Genomic DNA, 25031 nt, shown 5'->3' on the forward strand with positions numbered 1-25031 from the left:
CAGATATTACTATGGTGAGTGTAACCCATGACAAAACAGCGAAAACTTCAGTGCACTAAATGCAGAATTAGGTGGCTACTTGAGTGATAATATATTGCCTAACCTAATGAAAAGACATTACCTTTAAATAATGGACCGCATCGTAGATTTAATTATCCCAAGGCAAGGCAGTAGGTGCTTTATGTAGACAAGGTCAATTACCTTATCCAGAAGAGCCCATTTGAAGTGTGTTATGAATAATTCACAGACATAGAAATTAGCTTTGAAAAACTGTCCCATCTATAATGTGGTGAAAGCATTAAATTTCTTTTTTAATGTGTTTAAGATAACACCCAAAGGACAATTATGGCTGCTTAACTGTAAGAATACTTAAATGACAAGAAATGACGATTGTGTGGTCAAATTCACATTAATGCATTGTGCAGAGGGAAGCATCGTCATTGTGATATGATTGTATCAAGCCACAAGAAACCGATTTCAAACCTTATCTTGTAGTTTTAGATGCTGAATGAAATTTGATCAAAGATTGATTCATTTATTAACTTTTCTCAAAAGAGAAAACACTGTTGTTGCTGTACTAGCTTTGCTTATTTTGTTTGTTCAGGGATTTTAGTTCTTTCTAGCATGAAAGTGAAGGCCCAGGGCTGTTGAGTAACTTGTGTGATTTTGAAGAGTCTGACAAACCCAAAGGTGGAACCAGAACATTTATTTTTCTGTCTCCAACTGGAAGATGAGTCTTCTGCTATAAGCACTAAACTGCATTGTTACTAAGGCAGTATTGTTCAAGTCTAGGACTATTTAGCATTACAGTTACAATGACAGTAGCCATGGTAGCAGAATGCATACTCACTTGACATATGGTGACCTTAGGTGTGAATTAGAAATGCAATAAACCTCTAAGTCTGGGGAATAAAATGCTCTCTCAGCATATTTTGATTCCACAGGCAAAACAATAACCTTAGCTTTCTCTCTTTGACTTTGCAATAACTGGTAATGGCCACAGGAAATCCCTCAGGGGCTGCAGTTTTCTAAGATGCCTGGCAAGAAGATGGCTAATTCATCAGGTACCTCAGTTTAAGTGTTGAAATGTAACAGTGACATTTCATGGCCTTTGAGTTTACCTGCTTTATTTTCTTGAAAGGGAGAGTTCAGCAGAATTTTAGAGGGTGCTATAGAATAGTGTATCTAATGAGGCGTACAGCCAGCCTAGTCCTGTTTCCATTCATGTCAATGTCAAAAATCCCATTTAGTTCAGCAGAAGCAGGCCTGGGATCTCTGGCACTTTCAAAAGATGGTTTGAACAAAGAGGAATAAAAATTTGACACAGTGTCCATTTATATAACAAGCTACTAAAATACGTAATGAAGTAGGAAACCACCACAAAGAGGCAGGAAAGAAAACTTCCATTAAAGCAAATATACTGAAAAATAGAAAGCATGGCAGTTGAGGTTTTTTGTATCATCCATCTTTTCACCAAGAATCAGTTCTCAAAAAAAACCCTTAATAATTCCCTTTCCTCACCCTTCATGCAGTCACTGGCCTCGACCTCAGTGGTTTCTGGGAGGACTTGATAAAGACTAGTCTGAGCCTAAGAGACTTGCTAGCTGATGTACTTATTTGCATGCATAAATGTGAACAGATGTTTACATAGTAGTGTTAAGTAGGCCAGCTGTTTGGGAGTCTTTTATTATTTCATTTGAAACTAAAGCTGTACAGTTGAAACCTTTACTCACACTGTGGAAGATAAAAGAAACCCAAATTCAGACAAATACATTTCTTCCTGTATTAGGGGGTTGCTGCCCTTACACAGGTCAGTGTTCTGTATCTTTGGATTTACAGCATAATACAGCAGTGTCTCACCAGAATCTCTAGGTATCTGCACCTTATATTGCGTGAGTGGAAGAAAATACACAGCACAACATCAACACTGCTGAATGTCATTTGTCTGAGGGTGAGGGTAGGAAAAAAGCAATACTGAAATGAGGGGAGGGAGAGGAAAGTTGTCACTTTACGGGAGGTTGCATATTGCTGATTGTTTTTGCAGTCTGTTCTGTAATGAAGCATACATCAGGGTAATGTTCGCCTCTGCATTTGCTCTGCTCTTCAGAAGTGAGAAAAAGCATAATCCTTAGGAGTGTATTACAGCCATGAATGTATAACTTATTAATTCCCTAACATAAAACTCAGTGGAAAAGCTTCCATTATAAGAGGTGTACATATGCATGAAGTTGTATGCAGAGAGAAGAGGTTGAAGGGGGGGCTCTTGTATATTTTTTAAAGTAGCTTGCCCCTCAGGGATTCACATTTTGTCTGATCTGGAATTGATTGGACTTTGGGTCTGATCTTGTCCATGATCTCATTTCTTCTGACCTCTGGCCCCTGGGGCTCCATATCTTGAAAAGAATGCAGGCAATGAAGTAGGCAGTTAATGGAAGTGATTGAACCCAGTTACTTTTTGCATAGCTGTTGGAGAGCTCTCCTGTATGGAGAACATATATTAATGTATACCTTACCAAAATTCTGCCTTAGTTTTAGAGATACTCACCGCCTTAGTTATTTTGTTTCCACCCAAGCATCACTGCATGAGAGTGATGCCTACATCGCTCCAAACCAGTAGTAGGCAGGATTTGTAGTAGGTTATACTTGTCTTGAGGATGGTATGTCCAAGTAAGGAGCCTTATTGTTGGAAGGAAAGATGGTGATGTGTGTAATGATCTGGGATTTTGATTCACAGATGTGATGCAGCCCACAAGAAAAGTTTGCTTTTCATCAGCTGTCATAAAAGTCCTACAGTAGAAAGTTAGGTTGTGTGTAAAATCTTGGTTCTCACCCCATGAAGCTTCTAGGTTGGCTGAATGGCTTTAATGGTGGTTCTTTCTCTTGCCATTAAATACAGAAGGCACATAGATGCAGCCATTTCAGTGAAGTGCTGAAAATTGCATGAAATGAACACAAGATTAATTACTCTGAAAATAAGAACTGTAACCTTGTGAAATGTATGTTCTATGGGAAGAAAGAAAATGAAAAAAAAAAAAACTATTTGATATGCTCATTGCAGCCCACGTGATCTTCACTATTGATGTGGCAAATGGAGATCTCTCTCAAGAGCTGTGCTCAAAAACTGCCAAGTAACCAGTGAATGAGGCCAGATCATCTTATGCTGGATTGGGATAAGATGTCCTGATCTTGCCCAGAGGGCAGGAGGTGCTGTCTCTGAATGCTGTTAAACTTTGTGGCTGACTCTTTGACTCTGGGCATAGAGCCACTGAAGTGTCCAGCCCCTCTCTGCAGTACGTGTGTGTGCAGGCATAGTGGAGGAAAGAGTCTGTGTCTCCATACGGTTCTGTTCAGGGTTTGGAAAAAGAGGAAGGACTGACTTGTGGTTCCTTGTGATTGCATGGTTGTCATTCTTCTGCAGCCTCTGCTCATTCACTGCAGTGGTAAAGCTACAGCTGAGTTCTTCCTTCTGTTTCAGGAGCAGAAAACTGTCTCTTGAGCTGAATGATAACCTGTTAGTGACAGTAGAGCTAAGGAGTATAGCTGAGCAGTTCATATTCTATCCAGTACAGTCTGTGCGTGAATGTATATACATACCTATGTATAATCCTTCTGTTTGCTGCAGTTGTGTAGAGATATACAGGAATCTGAGACCAATTAAATAGCAAAAACTATATAGAAGATCTATGTGAAAGATGTAAACTCATTGCTAACAGGGTGAAGAAAAAAGAGCTGCAAATTATTAAGCTGTTCCACAGAGAAGACAGATTGTTGTCAACCTGACCTTTAAAGCTGGTTAGGATATATCAATAGAAGAGTCTTCTGAGTACAGTATTCTACGAATTTTTCCATTTATATTCTCTTGTTTTTCTCCTTACATGCTGGCTTGGAGCCAGTTCATTTCATGGTCCTGCCTATACATATGTTCTGCTACAGCTGCATTTTTCCAAAGTGCCCAATTTCACAGCACTTCAGCCTTCCTTAGAATGACAAATGATGCCCCTGCTGCTCTGACCAACAGAACCGTAATTGCAGCCTGAGACAGGGATGGCTGAACCAATGCCATGCTGCAGTTTGGATATATCCTTAAGTTGAAACTTGACTGCATTTGTTTATTGTAGTCGAGTTTCCAATTCCACCACTTAAGGCATTAACTGCTGACATTAATTGTACACTGAGGAAAGCAGAATTGCTAAGCAGTTGAAAGCAGTGTCAAATCAGCAGTTATTTATTTACCATTGCTCTGTAATGTGTTGTAACACATTGGAATATAAAGAAGTTTAATGAGTTGCAGGGATGCAGTTTGATGAGATTGGCTTTTTTTTTTTTTTGATAAAGCACTTAAAACTGGGCTTTCTCCATTGCTGTGCTGGGTGTCCAGATAAGTGTTGTTATGATCATAATAAGTATAAGTGAGTGTTGTCTTTTGCCAACTAACATGTTTTAGGAGCAAAAATAAATAATCCAGTTCAACTGGCCTTGTGAGATTTCAGTTCAGTAAGGATGTGACAGAAGAGTAGGAGGAGAGACTAAGAGCGTGGCTTTTAATCAGCTTGTGCAAACTGCCCTGTTGGCTTGTAATTAGTATATGACTCGGAAATGTGCCTGTTTATTCTCTAAACTCTTTTCTGGGTATTGGTTTCATTTTTTGGTTGTTTACAATGCTTGTCTTACAGAGTACACCAAATATATTGCATGCTCTGCACAGGGATTTTTTCATCTCTTTAGCATGGATTTAAATATACTGCTTTTTTGCCTTTAAAAAAAAAACAAAAAAAAAAAAAAAACAAACCCAAAAAATTCAAATCCCAAACCTCTGCTTTTTATATAAAACCATGTGGGAATTATACTGAATTTCCCTCTTACCAGAGATTCTAATTTGCTCAATTGATTTTGCATGGAACTTGAGATGTTCACATTTCATTTTCCAAAGGATTCTTTCTGAAACAGAAGCACCATCCCAGTAATATCTGTGAGGTCTTTTACCAGTTTTAAGAAAATCCCCTCTTTTATTTAATTAGGGATTCCAGCTTCAAAGTGATTACAAACGTTATTACCTCTTCTAATTTATGTTCTATTAAGACTTTTTTTCTATTTTTATTCCAGTTCAGAAATTCAGCATATTTACTGATGATGTTTTCTGATTTCTTCAAGATCAATCTAAGCCGTGAAATTCAGTAGATATTGCCAGCACTTATAGGACCCAGTTAGTGGTTATATTTCAAAAAGGCCATCTCTGGAAATAACATTGTCCCAGTGACTTTCTGATCATATTCATTCCATGTAAATAGATGTTACTGTCTAACTGTCAGCCATGCTGTGTTAACCTGGGAGCTGAAGGACGAGGTGTGTTCTCATTGCTTTGTGAATCAATATTGCTAATAAAGATTCTCTGTACTCAAATCTAGGTTTTATTATTCCAAAAAGTTGCCATCACAAGTGCAATGGGAATAAAATTAATCTGTCTTTTGGGGAGGGCTTTCAAATCAGAAGAGAGTTCATTTCAGTCACTACTGACTGTATTGATGCGATGTTAGCAGGAGGGAAAAAAAGTAATAATGATATTTTTCTCCTTATTAATGCTGGTATTTAAGATTGCCTATACAGGAAACAGTTCTGTTGAGTAAGGTAATTCCATTTTTACTCAGACACTTTTCAAAATAAAGGGTGAAGAACTGTTATTAGTGAATGTAGTTTCTCCCAAAGGACTAAGCAAAGATTGCTTTCCACAGCATGTTTTTCTGTAACTTATCCAGTCTCCTATTAAATGTCCCAAATGTCCCCATTTTATCTCTTTTCTTTTTTCAGTTTATGAAATTGCATTTTGCTTGGGCATGATCAGCAAATCTTCCATTTCTTCCTTCAAGAATTGGATAAAACCTTAATTAATTCCACTCAACTTTATTCCAGTTGACTTGTGCCCATAAACTTAAGCAACCTGCTTTGAGTTGTACCCAGGCTTCCAGCACACTGTTAGGGCAGGCTGTAGACTTGAGTTTTCCTGTACTTTCTTGATGAAGGGCTCAGGCTGGTAGGCAAATGAAAGTATATGAGGCTGGGAGCAGTGCACAGCTGGAGGCTTTGCTGTACAGCTCCACCATTGCACCACATTCAGTGCAAAAGGTGCAGAGTGCTGCAGGTAGGGTCCTTCTGTTACTCTTCGTCCACACCCTATCCCAAGAGCTTGAGCTGCCATTATGGATCTTTCAAGAGTAAATGGGTCAAAAATATGATTAATTTTCCTTTTTTACCCCCTTTAAATATGATTGTAATGAATACATAGGAGTTGAATGAGCAGCGTGAGAGAGAAAAATGTTGGCATCATCTTACTGGCATTATTCTTACTAGCTGTACCTATGACATAGGAAAAAAAGTCAAGACATCAGTTGAGCAGGACCTGCTCCTTTGGCCCAGGCAGGGTCATGCTGGAGCCTGCTGTAGCTTATCCATGGTTTTGTTCACTTGCAATTGAATCCAGGCCACTGATGGGTTTCTGGTCCCACCATTGAGTCAGGATGTGGCAAGACATGCACCAATGTCATAGGCCTATCTATCTGTTAAGGCAATGAAGGCCTTGTTTATGAGAATGTTCATGGAGGAGTTAGTCTAAACAAAGAAAATGGAAAGAAAAAGGGGAATGAAGAAGAAGAAAAGGAGTTGAAAGCAAGAGGGACAGGTTTGAAGTGAAGCTGAGCTGAAATGCACAAGATAAAGGCAGTAAGCTAAAGTTTTTGTTTCAACAGGGCAGGCTATCTAGTCCATCTTTATCAAAACTCCTGAGGACTCAAAGCTGATATTTTCTGTTTTGTCATTTGCCCCTGAAAACTGTAATCTTTTCTGCATTTTTGTTGTTGGGTTAGTTTGTTGTTGATGCTTTTTCATCCTGACCTGCATGTCTTTAGCTGTTCCCAAAGTTTCTGTTGCTGGCTGGAGTCCCACTGGCATCTTTCAGGAAGCTTGTCATGTGGCCAGAAATTTATTGAGAGAACAGCCCAGCCTGAGCTGGCAGGGGGCAATGCAAATACTCATAGTATTTTCAGCCTTCTTGGGCCTTCAGCAGAGATATTCACAAATCATAAAAGTTTAGTTTGGATGTAGAGCCAATCTCCCTTGGCATATATAAGTAGCTGGGTCTGAAATCCTTATGCCCATCCTCAAATCTGCCTCTTAGAGGCTTGATGAAGATCTTGCTCTTACTGAAGCACTGTTAGTGTGAAATGGCACAACTCTGTCACTGCAGCTCATTAGCCTCCTATTAAATCCATAAGTAAAGGTTCATATTTATTTACCTTCTGCCCATTCTCATCTGTGAAAATATCTTAAGAACTCCAGGAAGAACAGAGCCACACTATGATAACAGCTGCTCCAGAGGGAGTTGTAGTTGCTCTGCTTAAGAAAAGGAGATACAGACAAATGGTGCTGCATGGTTGGTTTTCTCTTTTTTGAGCAGTTACTTCAGCCTGAGACTATGTATGAAAGCAGTGCACCTTTGCAGCAAAGCTGAATAACAAGAAAGAAAATGTTAGCAAAATAATGCCTTTCTTTCCCCTTTTCCTAACCACACTTAAAATGATTTTAAAATGGACAGACTTTGTGACTAAGTAACATTTTCCCAGCTAGTAGGACCACTGGAATTAGCAGGACTACTTCATTTTCAGATAGCTGATCTGAATAAGGTTTTGAGGATCTGACCAGAAATTAAAATCAAATTCAGTGCAAATTTGAGTAACACCAGCTAGCAGCGGTGTTACTTAGTACCAAATAGCATCTGTCTTGATGCAGTATCTGACCAGACATGATTTCCAGCACAGTTGTGTTTGTCATCTCTGAAAATTGGGGCAATGGTGTGTGGGTTATAGTTTTAAGACAGAAAAAGGACTATAAAATGGAATTATGCAATTGCCATGGGGAAGGTTTTGAGTAAAAGGAAGGAAGTGTTAGCTGTTCATTATGGCTGTACTGAAAAGAGAAAAGCCAGGCATAAAACAGGTGTGTGTCCACATGGAGACAGACTTACATGTTACAAAACCAACTGGGCAAGCTGGTGGCTCACTCAGTGAGTAATGTTCAAAGGAACCATGTCGTCGAGATTCTCATTTTTAACCTGGTCCATATTACATGATGCATTTTTTCCACCTAGAGGTGTGACTTGTCATTTAAACCAATACAGATTCCGAGTCATTAACACCACAGATCTCTTCACTGACCAAACATCCTCTGAGAATATGTTCATTTTGTACTATCCACCAAATACGGAGTAGTTCTCCAATTTGTCCACAATTTTGTCCAGAATTATTATAAACACTTTTTTCTTTGGTTTCTCAAATCAAATTTGATTTCTCAAATTCTTTGGTTTGTTTGGGGGTTTTTTAGTTTGTTGTTTGTTTTTGGCTTTTTTTTTTTTGGGGGGGGGGGGTTCTTTGGGGTTTTTTGGTTTGGTTTTATTTTGGTGGGGGGATGTTTGTTTCTATTTGGTTTTGGGGCTTTGGTTTTTTTAAAGAGGCTGAAGGGAAAATATTTGGTTTTACTTCAAACTAATATTTAAAATTCTGATAAAAAAAAAGGCTAGAAAAAATGTTCGATGGAAAAAAAACAAACATGGGAAAGCACGATGTTGGTAAATTCTTGCAAAAAATATTGAGTCACAGCTTTTCCTTGTTCTCAGTCCCTTACCCCTTTCTCAGTTTTTTTCGAGAACCTTTTAAATCAGATTATCTGAGGTTATAATTTGTAGCCTGGACAGGCCTCTGGATTCAGTTATTGAGGTTGAAATTGACTCATATATTTGTGTGTCTGTATATGCAGATATATAGATATAAAAAATCTGCTGCTCGTTTCATGTAACAGTGCATCAGGTGAGCCGTTTGCAGGGTTTGAGATAGTTGAAGTGGTTACTGCAAACAGATATTGTATTTTTTGAATGTGGTAGGAAAGAATTGGCTTTCATTGCTCTATTCAATTCTACAATTAATATTTTCCTAGTTTTCAGTATCTCTTGATATGTGAATTTTTCCTTTTAAGAGAAAATAGCGTAGATGCAAATTAATCTACATTTTCATCAGAAAGATGTATAGAAATAAGATTTTAAAAAAATCAGTTCTGCTTAACTCAGTTCGATTTTAGAGGAAAAAATTAATATGAAGACTGCCAAAAGAATGTTTGAATGTGGTATGGTTTCAGTGTTTCCGTAGACAGATACAAATCAATTGACTTGCTGTAGTGGTGGAAAAGATGTGTTTCAGTAATTTAGATACCCAAAAGCCTTACTTCTGTTAGAGGTATGTAATTAGTGGGGCAGACTTTAGGTTTATACAGCACAAAAGTTTAGCAAGAGATCCAGATTATCTTTTTATATTTCCATTGATACATTTTTGTTTGTTGCAATAACAAGAACCATCTGGCAAATGATGCAGGCAGATTTTGATAAGTATTTTAAATAATGTTAAAAACACATGGCTTTGTCTTAACTCGTACTGGATAAACATAAAAGCCAATGCTAGGACTTTCTGCCTATGTAAGTTAGACTGAGTCCACAAGAGTTGTTTGGGACTTATATGCACTGTACTTTAGTTCTAAATGCTGTTGGAATATGTTGCTTTTTCTTCTCCTCCAGCTTCTGAATACCTACACAAATAATTTTTAAAAGATTCTCTGCCATTTAAAACATGAGCAAGCCTAAAACTTTTACAAATAACTTGTATTGCTACAAATGTCAACACCTTCTAATACAGAAAATGAGAGAACTGTCAGCACAAGGGAGATTTAGGAGGACAGACATTATCTTAGGAGCTGGTGGAAGGACACCAAATGCCTGTTCAGCCACTGTTGTCACTAGAAGAGCCAGATACGCATTGCAGGTGAATTTGATCTCAATTTGCATCTCCTTCTAAGGATCAGTGGAAACAACCTCCACATGTCTGCTGTTCTCTTCATAGTCCTCAGCCTCTGTGCTTGTGATCTGTACAGTCTGTGACAGCCTTGCTTCTGCTGAAGCAGATTTTATATAGAGAACTAACAATGAACACTTTGGTTAAGCACATTGATAGAGCAGGTACTAGAGGTCTGCTGAAGAACTGACATCTGAAAGGAGCTTACTCTCTGTGCCTTGCTGGATGAAATAAAACAGAGTTCTTGTCCATGCATTTCAGTATTGTATATGACAGGGTTTCCAAAATCTTACTTGGTTCTTCAGCTACAGACACACAGTAGCTGTTGAATAGACCAAAAGACCATAAAAGAGGAGCCTATGGAAACTGAGGCTCTTTCTATCTGAGGGAAACATCAAGACGATAAGGTGAAGACCCTTATTTTTGCCTTTCAGAAGACCTGTGCCAACATTACTTTCTGCAGCGTGTGCCTGGCAGTATGAATGACTAGCAGTACTTGATTTAATACAAAATACTGTATTTTGTACAGTACTGCTCAGCTCTTTTATTCAATACTATATTAAATAATGGTAAAGACAGTTATGAAAATGTCACAGCTGTTTGTAGAGTCTTCCAGACAGCATCATCACAGAAGGGGTTATTGTCCTCAAAAAGTTTTGCTTTTTTGAGGACTTGTTTGTAAAAATTAAAACCTTCCCAAGGCAGCTTAAGCAGTACAGGAAGAAATCACTTGAAAGAAACAGATCTCTGTTCTTTTACTGGTGAACTCAATCACTTGGGGCATTGTTTTCTTGGTTTGGATTTTTTCCCCACGTATTCTCTGCTTCAGAACCATAGTATGGAGTTCAAAGACAACCTTAATAAATTTATCATAGCAAGGTGGTTTTTTTTTCAGTTCTAAATAGACAAAAAAGCATGGAAAATAATACTTTTATTTGTACAATAGGCTTTTGACTACCTTTTTTTACTAGATAATGTTTTACTAGGTGTGTGTAAGCACAGAATGAAGAATTAGTAGCATATTTTATCAAATGGACGTGTTAGCTTAAAAATTCTACTAGTCATTGTTTTATGGGGCCATGTTACCTTGTTAATTAACATCGCTGACTTAGTCCATGGTTTCACCAAGGAATGGAAATTAATTCATTTTGAGGTGGTGGAGAACTGACAATGCTTCTAAAACATGACAGTGTCATGATTACAGAAGTGAGGATATTGCAACAAATCTACAGACTTAGAAGAAAGAATCTTAATCAATACCTGTTGACCAAACTCAATCTTAATGCAAGGCACCCTCCAACTCTGCCAAGGTACAATGGTGTAAACTTTCTAGAAAGAAGTTAAGAATAGATTGATCGGCATTGCTAGTGAATTACTGATTACTTAGGCATTACAGATATATGACATACAATATAAGTTTCAGTAATTCCTACATACTTTGAATGTTGCTGAAGTATCTTAGATTTAAGAGCTTTGTTGAATAGCTCTGTGATTTCTCATGTGTTAAAAATTAAGCATGTGAAAAAGAGTTTTGAAGAATCAGTGCATAATTTTCCATAATGCCACAATTGATTTCTAAGGGACTAGGTAGGGAGAAAAAGCCACTTATCTAGAGTAAAGGATGGCAGAACTCTGCCTAATACATAGAATTTTTTCAAAATACACTGTTTTTTTTATAGTCTATTCCCTTGACAACCTAAGATTGTTCCGTATAATGTTGAATGCTCTGGTTTTTAGCATTGTATTTAATTTAGTTGTAAATGACTCAAATTGTGGTGCTTCTATCACTTCCCCAGTCTGTATTATAAATCTGAACGTCTATGTTTTCGCTTGGTATTGCTCAATAAAACAAATAACAACAGATCTGAAAAAGACATCAGAAAACTACTCATTCTTAATTCCTGTGAATGATTGTTCATTTCAGTGTTATGTTGAAGTATGTAATGATTTCTGCCAAAAGAATTCAAGGTTGAATTTGATTCATGAATACCATTATTTGCTGATGGCCCAAAGGATTTGTCTTTACCTAAATATTTTTCAGAATGGGCACTTTTAAAATTAGATTAAGCACTTCTGTATAATATCTCTTTCAACTCCTAGACAAGTCACCCTTTTATTCAATTAACATTACTATTCCAAGCTTTACCAAGTAATTTCCCAATAATCTAGTATAGACTCATTTCTCTGGCTGCAGCAATCACCTTCTGCAAGAAAATCAGCTCTTAAGAAAAGAAAGAAAAGAAAGAAAACAGAAATGTGTTGACAATAATATGAGACCTAAAATGAGTGTATGCATTTTTGTAAGATGAATCCTTAGATGTTCTTGAATTGTGTTTTCCTAATGAGTACCATGGGGTATTGGTCAAACTCATCATGTCTTAATTGTTGGTATCATGAGAACAGAATTACTCTTCCTATTTTTATTTTCGCTTTTTATGAATTTGCAGTTCAGCAGTCTAAGCTTAAAAGGAAAACAAATATGAATTAATTTTGCCAAGTGATTCTAAAACTCATTTTAATTAGTCCCTTATACTCTACAGTTAACCTTGATTGCATTTCATATTTTAGGCTTTCTTGCTTTGTATAATGAGGAATACTCCCTACTAATAATGTTAGTAAAACAGAAAAATAAACTGATACATTTTTCTACATTAGCAGTGCAGTTTATTGTTTGAAACTCCTGTGATCAAAAAGTCTTGATATGTCAATTTTGCTAAATTTTGCCATCTACCTCTGTGTAACTGACTACATTTCTTGATTTAAGGATTAAGAAGTCAATGAAAAAGCTACCTGAGCTGGGAGACAAAGTCAATCTTAGCAAAATACTAATCTGTGAATTTCATTACATCTGAGTTTGCTTACTGTATCTGACTGTTAAAATTTAAATGCTTGATGTATAACAGATTACAAAATTTAAACAAAATCTATCTTGGTTTATATAAATACATAGATCTTGGAGCTCCTGTAGATAGAAAATAACATCACAGAGACACATTAATTCACAGATAGGGAGATCCTTTTCCCCACTTCTGTCCTACCTGGTTAAATATCTTATGGAGCTTTGCCATTGCAGATCCCACCCTTGGACTGCTGCCTTAGAAGCCCATGCAAATTTTTGTTTGTAGTTCTGAGAGGAGCTCTATTAAACCCATCATAATAGGTCAGTTTGTATTTTATTTCTGAAGGGTTTTGTTCATTATATGTGAGCCTTAAGGTAAGAGAGTCCTGATTTAAAAGCTAGAGTCTCCTTTATAACTATTTGACTCTGCAAGAGGTCCTTGGCCAGCGCTAGGTGGGTCAAGACAACTATGCAGTGTGAGTCATGCCAGGAGACATTTTTTTCAGACTCCTTCAGTGGTCAGATCTTCCCTCCAGCATCACACAAAACCACTGGACACAGCTGGTACAGACAATGGTGTTGAGTTCGCATGGTAAAAGTCTTCACAGCTGAACTGTGCCAGAGTTCTCATGGGTGATTGTCACATGAGCCCTATGGGGAGAACATCTGCTCTTCAAACCAAACAGGATTACCATAGAGTTGTTGCTTTCTCAAGATACAGTCCATAAAATGGAAGTTGGGTAAAGTTTATGGTTTGTTAGTTCATCTGTAGTTTGCACCTTTTCTGTCAGAATCATTTAACGTGTCCACCTCCATTCTCTTTTTCATTCTCAGGAGATTCCAATTTGCTTATCAAGTTTTCTTTCTCTCTCTCTCTCTCTCTTTTTTCTCTTCTCCCCCCACCCCTCTGTTTCCCTTTCACCCAGATGGAATGCCATTTGCTTGGTGGGTTGGCCGTGCCAATGAAAAGCATCTTTACTGGGGAGGATCTCTTCCAGGCATTCAACAGTGTGCATGTGGACTGGAAGAAAGTTGTCTGGATATGAGATATTTTTGCAACTGTGACGCAGATAGAGAAGAATGGTAATAAATTTCATGTGATTATAGCTGTATCTGTGTGAGAGGTGGGGATAGGAAGTAAGGCAAGAAAGATCAGGAAGCTTGAATGGCTTGAGTATGGTCAAATGAAAATGAGATTCAAACTAGAATTTAGACTTCTGGTTTCATCTCAAATTTCTTATTTGAAACAAAGACATGATATCTGGCTGAAGAAGGTTGCTGAGATGGGTTGTTTTAAAAAAGTATTTTCTGTTCAATGCCAAATCCAGTCGTTCTCTTAGTTTAAAAATTTCCATTGATTCAGCTGGAGCATTGCATGATTAAAGGCTCTAGGAGGCTGGTACATGGATATACACCAGAGCAGAAAACTCAGGCATAGACAACAAAATTCGGGTACAGACAACTAAACAACAAGAAATCTGCTCTGTCAGTAAAGACTTTCATTTACATTGGGTCCCAAGTATTTTAAAGTCAACGGAAAGACTTCCTTTAGTTTCTGTATGCTTTGGCTCAGTCTCAATAGGAAGTTTTTAGATTTACAGCATGAACATTCAAAGCCTTCCTTGGGTTTGGACCTTTTTGGTCTGCTGCATGAACTTACAAAAGCACCCTCGCAACCTTCTTCCATCGACTTTACCTTCAGAGACCGTCCAGCAGCTGAGAGCTAGTTGGTGAACTTTCCAATTAATTACATATTTGTGTTGAAGGGGACAGAAATGTCAGATGAGTGTTGTTAAAAGTATAATTTGAAACACTGAAAATGCATGTGAAAACTCTGCTTCACCCTGTCTCACTCCTGGACTCACTGATAGGAGCTGCTGCCCTTTTTCTAAAAATAAAGATATTTTAACCTTTAGTAGTACAGAAATAAGGAATAATGGATGTAGACAAGAAATGTCTTGCTGTAGCAAGCTCCTGTGTTTGAAATAGTGCCCGAATTATCCCTGTGAAACCTTCACTTAAAAGCGAATGAGCAGAAAGGAGCTGTAAGAGGTCTTAAAACCAAAAAAGTAATTCAGAAATGACTTGTCACTGTGTGAGGCTTTTTTGGTTGCTCGATTTCCAGACAGTGTGATTATTCTCTTGGATCCTTTATATCCCTGGAGTCACTGTTCACTTTCAAAAATCGCAGCCATAAGAGGATTTCTTCATGAAGATCATTATGTAAATGTTGGTTTATGAATGTGGTTTGTATAGATATTTAAAGAGGGGCCTGGCTGTGCATGTTAATCTATATTTTCTTTAATGCTAGGTTGTCAGATGCATTTTGGTGAGGTTTGCGCATGAACATGAAAAGCATCTGTTTTTCCTGGGGCTTGGCTGTTTTCATAATCCAGATTTCACCTTTCAGTGAGCTACTAAAGTGGAGCAGAGTGTGTTATGTTGGCACACTACTGGAGTTGTAGTCTGAGATTGACGAACAGTGCACTACTAGACGGTAGTAACAAATGCAAGGTGAAAGCTAAATGCAGTTTTAAAATGTTTAGGCTGAGGCTTCAAAGGAAATCAGACCTAAATGAGTTATGCCGTGGATGTTTATCTCCATTTTCACCCCACACCCAATGATTTTGAACATCTTTAGCAGAGAAAGAGGGATCTCAGAAGTATTAGAAGTTACACATTTTATGAAAAATTATGCCAGGCTGAGGGGGAAAAGCCAATTAAAACCCACAAGAAGGAAGTTAAGGAAGCATACGCTTTTATTAGATTTTGGAAAACCCTCATGGGAGAGAGATGTAGGAAATTGTGCTTCATTAGCTTGGCAGCACACAGAGCTACTTGTTTCTCCTGATTTCATGATAATAACAGGATATGCACAGAAGTTTCCCCAGCTAAACTGCCTACTGTTTGTTGGCTTGGGGATTCCGGTGTTTTGTTTTGGTTTTAAATCCATTTCAAATTTGGACTTTGGTAGTATTCTAAATTGCAGGTTGCCTTTTTAGAAGCTAAAAAATCTTGACCTTTACAAAGATTTTTTAAGTATAAGAAATTTCATGCCTCTTGAAGATAGCTTTGTGTTTCTTTGATAGAACACTGACCCCCTGATACATAATTGACCATTTGAATCTAAAATCTGCTAAGATCTGAACTGTGCCTTTAACCTGCTATACATTATAGTGAAAGGAGCAAGATGGGAGTAGATGTATTTATTTGGCTTAGCATGAAATAAAATGGGTGCTGCAGAGTGGAAAACCAGAAAATCATTTTCACTCCTTTTGCATAAATCAGGCTGCTCACTGCAGCTCTGAGGTAGGAATTGACCAGAATAGTTGGAGTGTCCTGAAGAGGAAACAGGCGTAGGTTTTTAATTTGGTTTCCCTGGACTAAGTCTTAAGTGCAGGAGAAGCTACTTATTTCTCAGAGCAGCAAAATAAATGGAAAATAGGAGAAAACAGACCTGAATAAAGTCCGAAATTTTGGCAGTATGAAATGCACACTTCTTGGCATGCTGAGTTTTAAATGATATCTAAGTAGAGATCTGAGCCAGCTGTTATCTCTGGGCTCTTGCTTGACACCAAGTTGAGTTCCCCTGGATGAATAGAAATCTAATATGTTGTATGCTATTTGGGGAAGGCTTTTGTATTTTTCACTTTTCTTTTTATTAAAGCATTCTAATAAAGAGTATCTTTTTCCATCTAGCTACTCACCATACTTCCAAACCCTACAGTTCGATGACAGCTAATTTTGTCACTGCAGAATAGTGGAACATCGTAATGTTTTTTGCTGGAGAATGGGAGACCTCTGCTGAGGGAGCAGAGGCATAAGTTGTCACCCTAACCCAAGCAAGGGATCTGGAAAGGTGTTAAACGTGACATGACTGTAATGCATGCCTCCAAAAAGGAGAGATTCCTGACTGTTGAAAGGTCTTGCTAATGGATGGGAAGATATATAAAAATATAGAAATGCAGTGGCCACAATCTGAAGCTAAATCTAGTTCAGAAGAGAAGAGAAGGCTGTGTGGAGACTTCATAGCAGCCTTCGAGTATCTGAAGGGGGGCCATAGGGATGCTAGGGATGGACTCTTCATCAGGGACTGTAGTGACAGGGCAAGGGGCAATGGGTTAAAACTTAAACAGGGGAAGTTTAGATTGGGTATGAGGAGGAAGTTCTTTCCTGTTAGGGTGGTGATGCACTGGGATAGGTTGCCCAGGGAGGTTGTGAGTGCTCCATCCCTTGCGGTGTTCAAGGGCAGGTTGGACGTAACCTTGGGTGAGATGGTTTAGTGTGAGGTGTCCCTGCCCATGGCAGGGGGGTTGGAACTAGATGATCTTAAGGTTCTTTCCAACCCTAACTACTCTATGATTCTGATTCTTTCTCTCTTCCCCTTCCCCAGCACTGAGAATAGTTAACTGTTGGAACAAGTAATGCAACATGGAGGCAAATAAAGCCCTCTTTGGCTAAGCTATATTTGTGCAAAGATGTGCCAGAGCCAGGATGCTGAAACTGGAAGGGCCAAGGAAAGCAGGACAGAGAAACCCAGCCACAGATAAGCCCAGACTTGACAGGTTTTGTTCGTTCAGCCACTACCCTACACTGAAAACATTTCCCCAGAAGCAGTGGAGGCAGTTGGAGGTGACCTGGCTGTATAGAGCTGTCTTGGGTATCTGCCTTCATGACTGCATTTGTCAACATACTGGAAAATCTGCCTGCAGAGAGCTGACTCTAGCAGGCCTCTGATATGTCAGGAATCAGTTCATTACTATCACTACCAAACTCTTTCTTTGTACCTATTCTCTAATTTAACAAAATATAGCCACTGCATCTTGCCTTCAACTATTAGGTATGTCCCCTTCTGCTGCTGTCTTTTTCTTTACTCTGTATTCTACATTATTGTACCCAGTTAGGCATTTCTGGATGCAGCTGGTGGGTAAGACAGCAATTAAAATTTATTCATTTGGATTATTAATGATACATCCTGCATAGGGCACCAAACTTTTTCTGATGGAAGTCTGTTTCACTAGCCCTTTCCCCATGTGGTTCATTGACATCTGCTGATGATAGTATTCTTTTCCCCTAATGTACTGTATTCATGAAAATCTGTAGTGAATATCTGAGCTACTGAGGCTCAGGCCCCACCAGTTTTCATTAATGTACAAGAAGAAAGCGTACCAACAGGGGATCATGCAAGAATAAATTATATTTAATGGCACCACTGCTCTACTATCTGTTTAAAATATACAGACACAGCTACCTAGAGATTACCAATTTACAATAGCTTATACTGTTAGGATACCATAGAGTGAGAACTTTTTGACCATGCTTTTATAAATAGCCAGGAAAAAGAAAAATAGTCTTCTAAGCTTACTGTCAAAATAGTTATTTGTCATTTACAGGTAAGACTACCTGTGCTACATCTCAAAGGATCCAGCTGCTGCACTATCACCTTTAGCATTGCTGCACTTACGGTGTTTTTTTTTCGTTTCCCCCTCTCCCCAAACAAATAGAACATTTGTTTGATGTGTAACATGCCTCATAGCTTATTGAGGAAGGCCTTCGGATAGATACAGACATTAATCCTCAGACACGGATAAACAGATGACATGCAATTGTATTTAATACCCATAACTAAAAATATTTCAGTTTTTTAATTTAAAGGGCATTATTGGATTTGTTTTGTTTGGGTTTTGCTTGTGGGAAGTACAAATTGATATCACCCTTTATGCAAAGAGTTCAGAGAAACATCTGTTCCTTGAGGGTGCTTTCCACCCTCTGAAATATATTCAGATTTTCATCTAATTTGTGCCAAATTGAGTGCCAAGCAGAAAGCCTACTTCCCAAGTTTATTAATGTATTTATACCATTTTCTGCATGTACAGGACTCCTTTCAGGAAAGGGATAAAACCTGCTTTAATTTTTGTGAACTCAGGACTTAACTTTACATTCCTGGCTAAGGAGCATCACCCCCCACGCCAGGACCCTTGTGCAGGCAGGACCAACCTGTAATTCTCAATACTGAGAAGCAAGGCATAGCATGGTACAAAAGGCATGCTTGGTGGAAGTGGCTACAGAGTGCTATGTAAAACCTGCTAAGAAAAATAAAGTAATGGTTTTGGCTAACCAGAGAAACAGCTATGGAAAACCAAAGAGTCTAGTTTTAAGCATATGCGAACTGCTAAATTAAAATGCATACAAGTAAAAACTTTTTATTTGAAAACTGTAGTACAGTCAAGTGATCTCCAAGCCCCCTTCAGGCAAAATTCCAAATGTTTTGTCCAAAATGTGGAATATTTGTATTTTGTAGTGCTACAGCAGTGCCTTTGGGATATTATTTTACAGGTACACAGTCCTCTCTGAGGCATAATACAGTGTATTTGAGAGGCTGCCATCGAGCACCAAGTAAAGGGAAGAGGAATTGTGGTGCTTTGCAAGAAATGCAGTCTGAAATAAGTTTAACTTCAAGAATACCAGGAATTTAAAACACTCAAAATTTAGCTCCTGTGGGGGCCTGCATTGTGTTCAAACCTCTTTTCTTCTTTTCTTAGTTGAAACTTCCTGACTTTTTATCAAAAACTCGATTTCCCACCATGAAATAATAATAACAAACTGCAACAATAGGTACATTGTTCCTGTGACAAACACATTCTTTGAAGGGCAGAATGTTTTTCTGATAGGTTTTGTTTCAGTGTCTGCTTGTATGAGAATATCCTTACACAATTATTTTCTATCACATGTGAGAGGATAAAATGTATAAAATCTGCTGTTTGAGCTCCAAGAGAAACTTGATTGAGTTTTTAAGGCATTAACATAAAAGTGAATATTTTTATTAGTTCTAGAATATTTTTTTTTTCTCACAGTTGAGTTACCTTACTGAAGTTCTCTGTGATACTAGCATATAGCTAGTAAAAACTCTGAGTCATAAAATTCTATGTAAAAGAACTTCATGCAATATAACAGAATATCTAATAAGGAATGCAGTTCTCAGAGTTGTGGCATAGATACCTTTAAAATGTCACCATTTCATTTTTTTTGTAGCTATCTTCAGTGGTAGCTGTAGAAAGATACTGATCTTTATTTTAATGCTGATCGTAGCTAGTCAAAAGACTGCACTATTTTTTGAATGAAAATAAATTTGCAGGGAACCTCGAACCTCCTTAAATATTTTGTGGAATTTTTTTATTATTTTATTTTTCTAAAGCAAATGCCAGCTTAGTAATTTATGTATTTATTGCCTTTTTATTGCATATTTTGTGTCCTTTCTGTGCATCTTTCTGCCTTTTATTCATTCATATTCCTCTTACTCCCACCCACTGAAGCACCTTATTTAATTATCTTCTTAAGTAATAAATAGTTCAGCTTTTGTTTCAACTGTTTCATAGTCTGTTGAGAACATTTATACCAACTTTCAAAGGCTGATACAATAAGCTATATGAGTATGCTGCTGAGAGACCTCCATGAAGAGATTGGAAATCATGTACTTTTGATTCATGCTTAGCACTTTTCCTTCTGAGCGTGTACTGAGGGCATCACTCTGCCTTGTACCTGGGAATTTCATCTGGCTGCACTTTGTCTGTGATTATCTGTATGTCAGACACACGCTGAAACAGGAAAAAAAATGGTAGAGTCAGAGAGGGTACCTTTCGGTTTCCCCTTGGAATTAGGAGAAAATTAACTGTGCTGCATGCAATTAGAAACAAAGCAAACTGAATGAAATGTATGCAGCCTTTATAAAAAATATCAAAATATCCCTTCTATTTTTTCTAACATTAAACAGAGTAGCACACTTAGCCAAGCAAACATCTGAAGTTGCATGTCATAGCACAGCTGAAGTGTTCTTCCTGATTATTATTTCTTTGCTGAAGTCCTGTGTCTCTTCCCATAGCTGGAACTATAATGAGAGGTATGTTTGTGGAAGGTGTTATTACGAGCAGCATATAGGTAGTCTGGGATCCTGCCTGGAATGTCAGACTCTTTGGCAGTGGTATCACTCGAAAAGTGATACCTGTTTCCTGAGGCTTTGTATCATAGCTGCCTGAAAGAGCAGTGGGTGTAAATTTGGGATTATTGAAGAATGCAGTCTTCGCCTCTGAGCAGACAGGTGAGTTGAGTCCACACCCTGCATGCATACTGCTAAACCATGCAGATGTAGGGATCCGTTTCTCCAAAACTATTGAGATTCAGCTTCATTAGGGATGTGCTGCCAAGTCCAGGTACAGCAGAAGTCAACCTTGAGAAAAAATGCTAGGAGGAGGAAAAACTCATCACTGCAGAGGTAAGATATGGTAGCACCCTCCTCTCTATAGTCTATCAATTGATAGAGATATACCTCAAGAGGGCAGTTTGGTTCTGGTAAGGTCAGGGTTGTATGCCTAAGGGACTCAGTTCAGTTCATGAAGTACAGTGGGATAAATGCACGACTCTATACCCTGCCAGAGTCAAAGCTGCTGAATCAGCTTAGGGACCAACAGCTGCCATGAAATGCTGTGCTTCATTTTGAGGACAGCAATTTGCCCAGCACACACAGAGTAAAAATAAAGAAATTATCCTTTAGGAATCGTTTTCTTTTTTCCTCTTCCTTTCTAGCAGCCATGTGTAAGTTAGTCGCAGCTGAAGAATAAGCCCAGCTGACACAAACAAGAGACTGTAGTTCAACAGTGCTGTAAATCAGCCTTCAGTATTTCAGTTGCTGAACCAAAATTTGCAGAGGCACGTAATATGAAGGGCTGATTCAGTCTGAAATCACTCTGCCAATCTAACCATCTTTTCAGTGTGCTGAGTCAGTTGTGTAGCAGCCATCTTGCTGTTGGATCAGATACTGTCTGGCTGCCCTGTGCTAATTACATGCTGTATCAGGTATTGTGTCACCTCTTCTTGCTCAGATAAAGCATAAAGCCAGCATAGATGTTATTATCTGTCATCAGCTAACCTAACAGAAATGCAGACTTGGACTTAAACCCGATCCACATCAAATTCATTCTGCTGAGGAAACCCGGGAGAGCCCAGTTTCTGTTAATGCCTATCAGGCAGAATGGCAGCGCTCTGCATCAGCTTCACAATCAATTGGCACAGCTGAAACAGTTACAGTCTGTATCTGACATTATCATGTATCCAAATACAGTGTCTTCAGTGGCCAGAGTTATGTATGAGTGTAGAGCATACACATGCACGTCTGTGTCTTAAGTAATGTGTGCCAATCACAATTCTAGGCAATTGTGCAAATGACCTTCCATCCTTAAGTAAGCATTTTTCAAACATAGCCTTGCATAAGGAATGCTGGGGATTTTGTCTGTGGTTAATCTGTATCCTTCTGTTTATTATAATCCAGGACAAATGACACTGGCCTTCTTGCTTTCAAAGACCATTTGCCTGTAACTCAGATAGTGATCACTGACACAAACAGATCAGATTCTGAGGCTGCTTGGAAAATCGGCCCTTTGCGTTGCTATGGAGACAGTGAGTACTAGCTCTTCTCAATTTCCATAGGTACAGAATGTTCCCTCTTTTTGTTTTGTTGTGTTTGTTGTGTTTTGGGTTTTTTTTTTTAATGTATTTATCTGATGAAAGGTGGCTTTTCCACGTGCAGCTCACAGCTGCTGGCCTGCGCCAATTAACTATAGAGAAGGGTGTTGTGCTTTCAGGGCAGTTCTGGAATGCGGCTTCTTTCAACACGGAGGCCTCCTACCTTCACTTTCCCACCTTCCATGCTGAGGTCAGCGCAGACATCTCCTTCTTCTTCAAAACTACTGCTGCCTCTGGGGTGTTCTTGGAAAACCTTGGGATTAAAGACTTCATACGAGTTGAAATAAGATGTAAGTTTGGCCTCCAAGAAATCTTAGTGTATTTGCGCAATTTGGCAGGTGCAGGGAAGTGGGAAGGACATATTTTCTTTTGTCTTGGAATGGTGGGAGATGCCTGAAGAGGGTAAGATAGAGACGTATGGATACATTAATATAGACTTATCTACATCTCCTGTCAAAGTTTCTATCCAAAGTGACCACCTCAGTCATTACACTTAATCTAGTTATAGCTAGGTTTGTCTTTGTTAACCAAAGAGGTCACTGAAATTACTTTTTCAATTACTTTTTTTGTTTTTTTTTCTCTTTAAAGAAAAAGCTACTGGTTAGATGTACCTGTAGATTGTACTTTTAGTTGAAAAAAATTAGTTGAAAATTTTAATACAGCCACTCTGATATCTACTTTTATTTCTGTATAGTAACATACCCAGTCTGATACAGCTCTAGTGTTTCAGAGAACTCCATGTGTATGGTACAGCTATGAGGTGAGAGTCTATGGAGGACAGGATGCTAATGCAAGATAAGTGAGTCACAGTTGTAATGGGCCTTGAATATTTCAAAATCTAGTAAGTGCCTGAAATGCAACTACTACTCAATCTATAAAGAAGAGTAGCAGGGAACTTAATTAGTGAGGTTTTGCCTCACTCCTGTTTTGATGACTTCAAATATGTATTAGTTACAAAACAGTACTGTGGCTTTGACGTGAAATGTGACTTCTGTATTCTAAATTCTGTTAAGCTTAGGAAAAACAAACTGAGTGCTATGCATTTTACAAGATGCTTATAATAACCCAAATATAAAATTTAATAAAACGGGGCCCTAAGGCCCTTCAATTCATTAAAAAATGGTAAATGCCATGGTGTGTTATCACAAGGTAATGAGGTATGATTTACTGTTAATTGCACAACAAAGTACAATTTGGTTGTACTTCAGTGTACTGCATTTCATTCTCAGGGATATAGAAGTAAAATGACATTTTGGTATCAAATATTACAAATACTGTAAACTACTAAGAGGATTGTTTAGTGAAAGCTTTTGTATGTGTGTTAAATCTCTACTCCTAGAAAAATGAGTTCTTAAAAGTCTGGGGAAAGTCTTTTAAATGTAGGTTTCTTATTAGTAGTTTGGTGTTGTGTTTCTTGCTTCCAGATGGAATTTGCAGCCTAAAGGCCTTGTGTCAAGGAAGCTCCACAGACCAGCTGCTTCATAGGAAAATGGCCTTTTAGCAGATGCAGAGGTTCAGAATAGATCTTTGTATATCCCTATGGAGTGTTTTCTATCTTAACTATGTAAGAAGCAGCTTCAAAACCAGGCCTATCCAATTTGTTGGGCTTGAAATAAGAGGTTTTTATGAATTTTCGGTTGCAGCCTTCTGGTTGTGTGGTCTGTGGACCTGGGTCTTGGTCTTTCTGGAATATTTAGTGTTTTCGGAAGAGGAAAAATCGTCAGTTGCCTTTCAGGCTTCCAACAGAAGGACTCCTCCCTATATGGATGTTGTTTTTCAGTTATGGTCCTGTTTCTAGGTGCCCCGCTATCTCTGGATATGTGTTACATATGCCTTTTCGGTTTTGGATCACCAAAAAAAAAAAAAGAAGTCAAGCTTATTCTGGCAAACAAATGCTTCTAGGATTCTCTTCTCAAGTTCTGTAATTGTTACGTACATGCATTTGGAAAGATTTAGGGAGAAAGAGCTCCTTCATCCTTTCTTTCATCTTATCATTATTTGTCAAAAATCTTTTGCTACCATTGTGTGACTTCTGTACAGCATTTGGCACTTTTTGAAGTAAAAGAGAGAGCACTGCAATTGTTATAACAAAAAGAGATGGGTACCCACAGCCAAGCATAATCACAGCAGAGATCAAACAGTGAGGCTGCAGGCATAGATTTATGTGTAAGCTGCTGTGTAGATGGGAGGTAAATGATGCTGTACTATTTGCTGACATAAAAGTTAATGGACCCTATACTTATGTAAGATTTCTTGATGTCAAAACCGTAATTTAATTCAGACCTTCACTTCCTCTTCATATCTATTTATCTATTCTAGCTCCCAGAGAGATCGCCTTCTCCATAGATGTTGGGAATGGCCCTAGAGAAGCCACCGTGCAATCTCCTACACCCCTGAATGACAACCAGTGGCACTATGTCCGAGCAGAGAGGAACCTTAAGCAAACCTCTCTCCAGGTGGACAGCCTGCCCAAGAAGGTCCTGGAGGCACCTGCTGAGGGGCATTTCCGCTTGCAGCTCAACAGCCAGTTATTTGTAGGTAGGCACCATGGAAGGGTTTCTGTAGATATATACAGTATTTCTATGTCCGTACCTTGGTAATGCTATTTTTTCATTGCGCTTGCGTGTGGTGACCTATTGTTTTTTCTCTTCTTCTACTCCTGTCTAGGCAACATAAAGTAAACCCAGACTACTGCATTTACACTTAAAGCCCTAACCATAGCTTAACTATACTAGATGTATAAAGTTTATAGATGTATATAGATGTTTATACTAGATGTATATGTTTAGGGT

The 25031-nt window shown here is 38.3% G+C and overlaps 1 protein-coding gene across 1 annotated transcript in view; it reads left to right on the forward strand.

The window, feature by feature from the left end:
• The window catches only part of CNTNAP5 (contactin associated protein family member 5), a 302872-nt gene that overhangs the window by 231462 nt on the left and 46379 nt on the right, over positions 1-25031 (forward strand). The window contains exons 14-17 of the mRNA XM_065671519.1: positions 13650-13806; positions 22046-22173; positions 22359-22529; positions 24559-24777. Of these exons, the coding sequence (XP_065527591.1) occupies positions 13650-13806; positions 22046-22173; positions 22359-22529; positions 24559-24777 (675 nt within the window). The remainder of the gene's footprint in view (positions 1-13649; positions 13807-22045; positions 22174-22358; positions 22530-24558; positions 24778-25031) is intronic.

This window comes from Lathamus discolor, chromosome 3, assembly GCF_037157495.1.
Source record: "Lathamus discolor isolate bLatDis1 chromosome 3, bLatDis1.hap1, whole genome shotgun sequence".
Classification (NCBI taxonomy): Eukaryota; Metazoa; Chordata; class Aves; order Psittaciformes; family Psittacidae; genus Lathamus; species Lathamus discolor.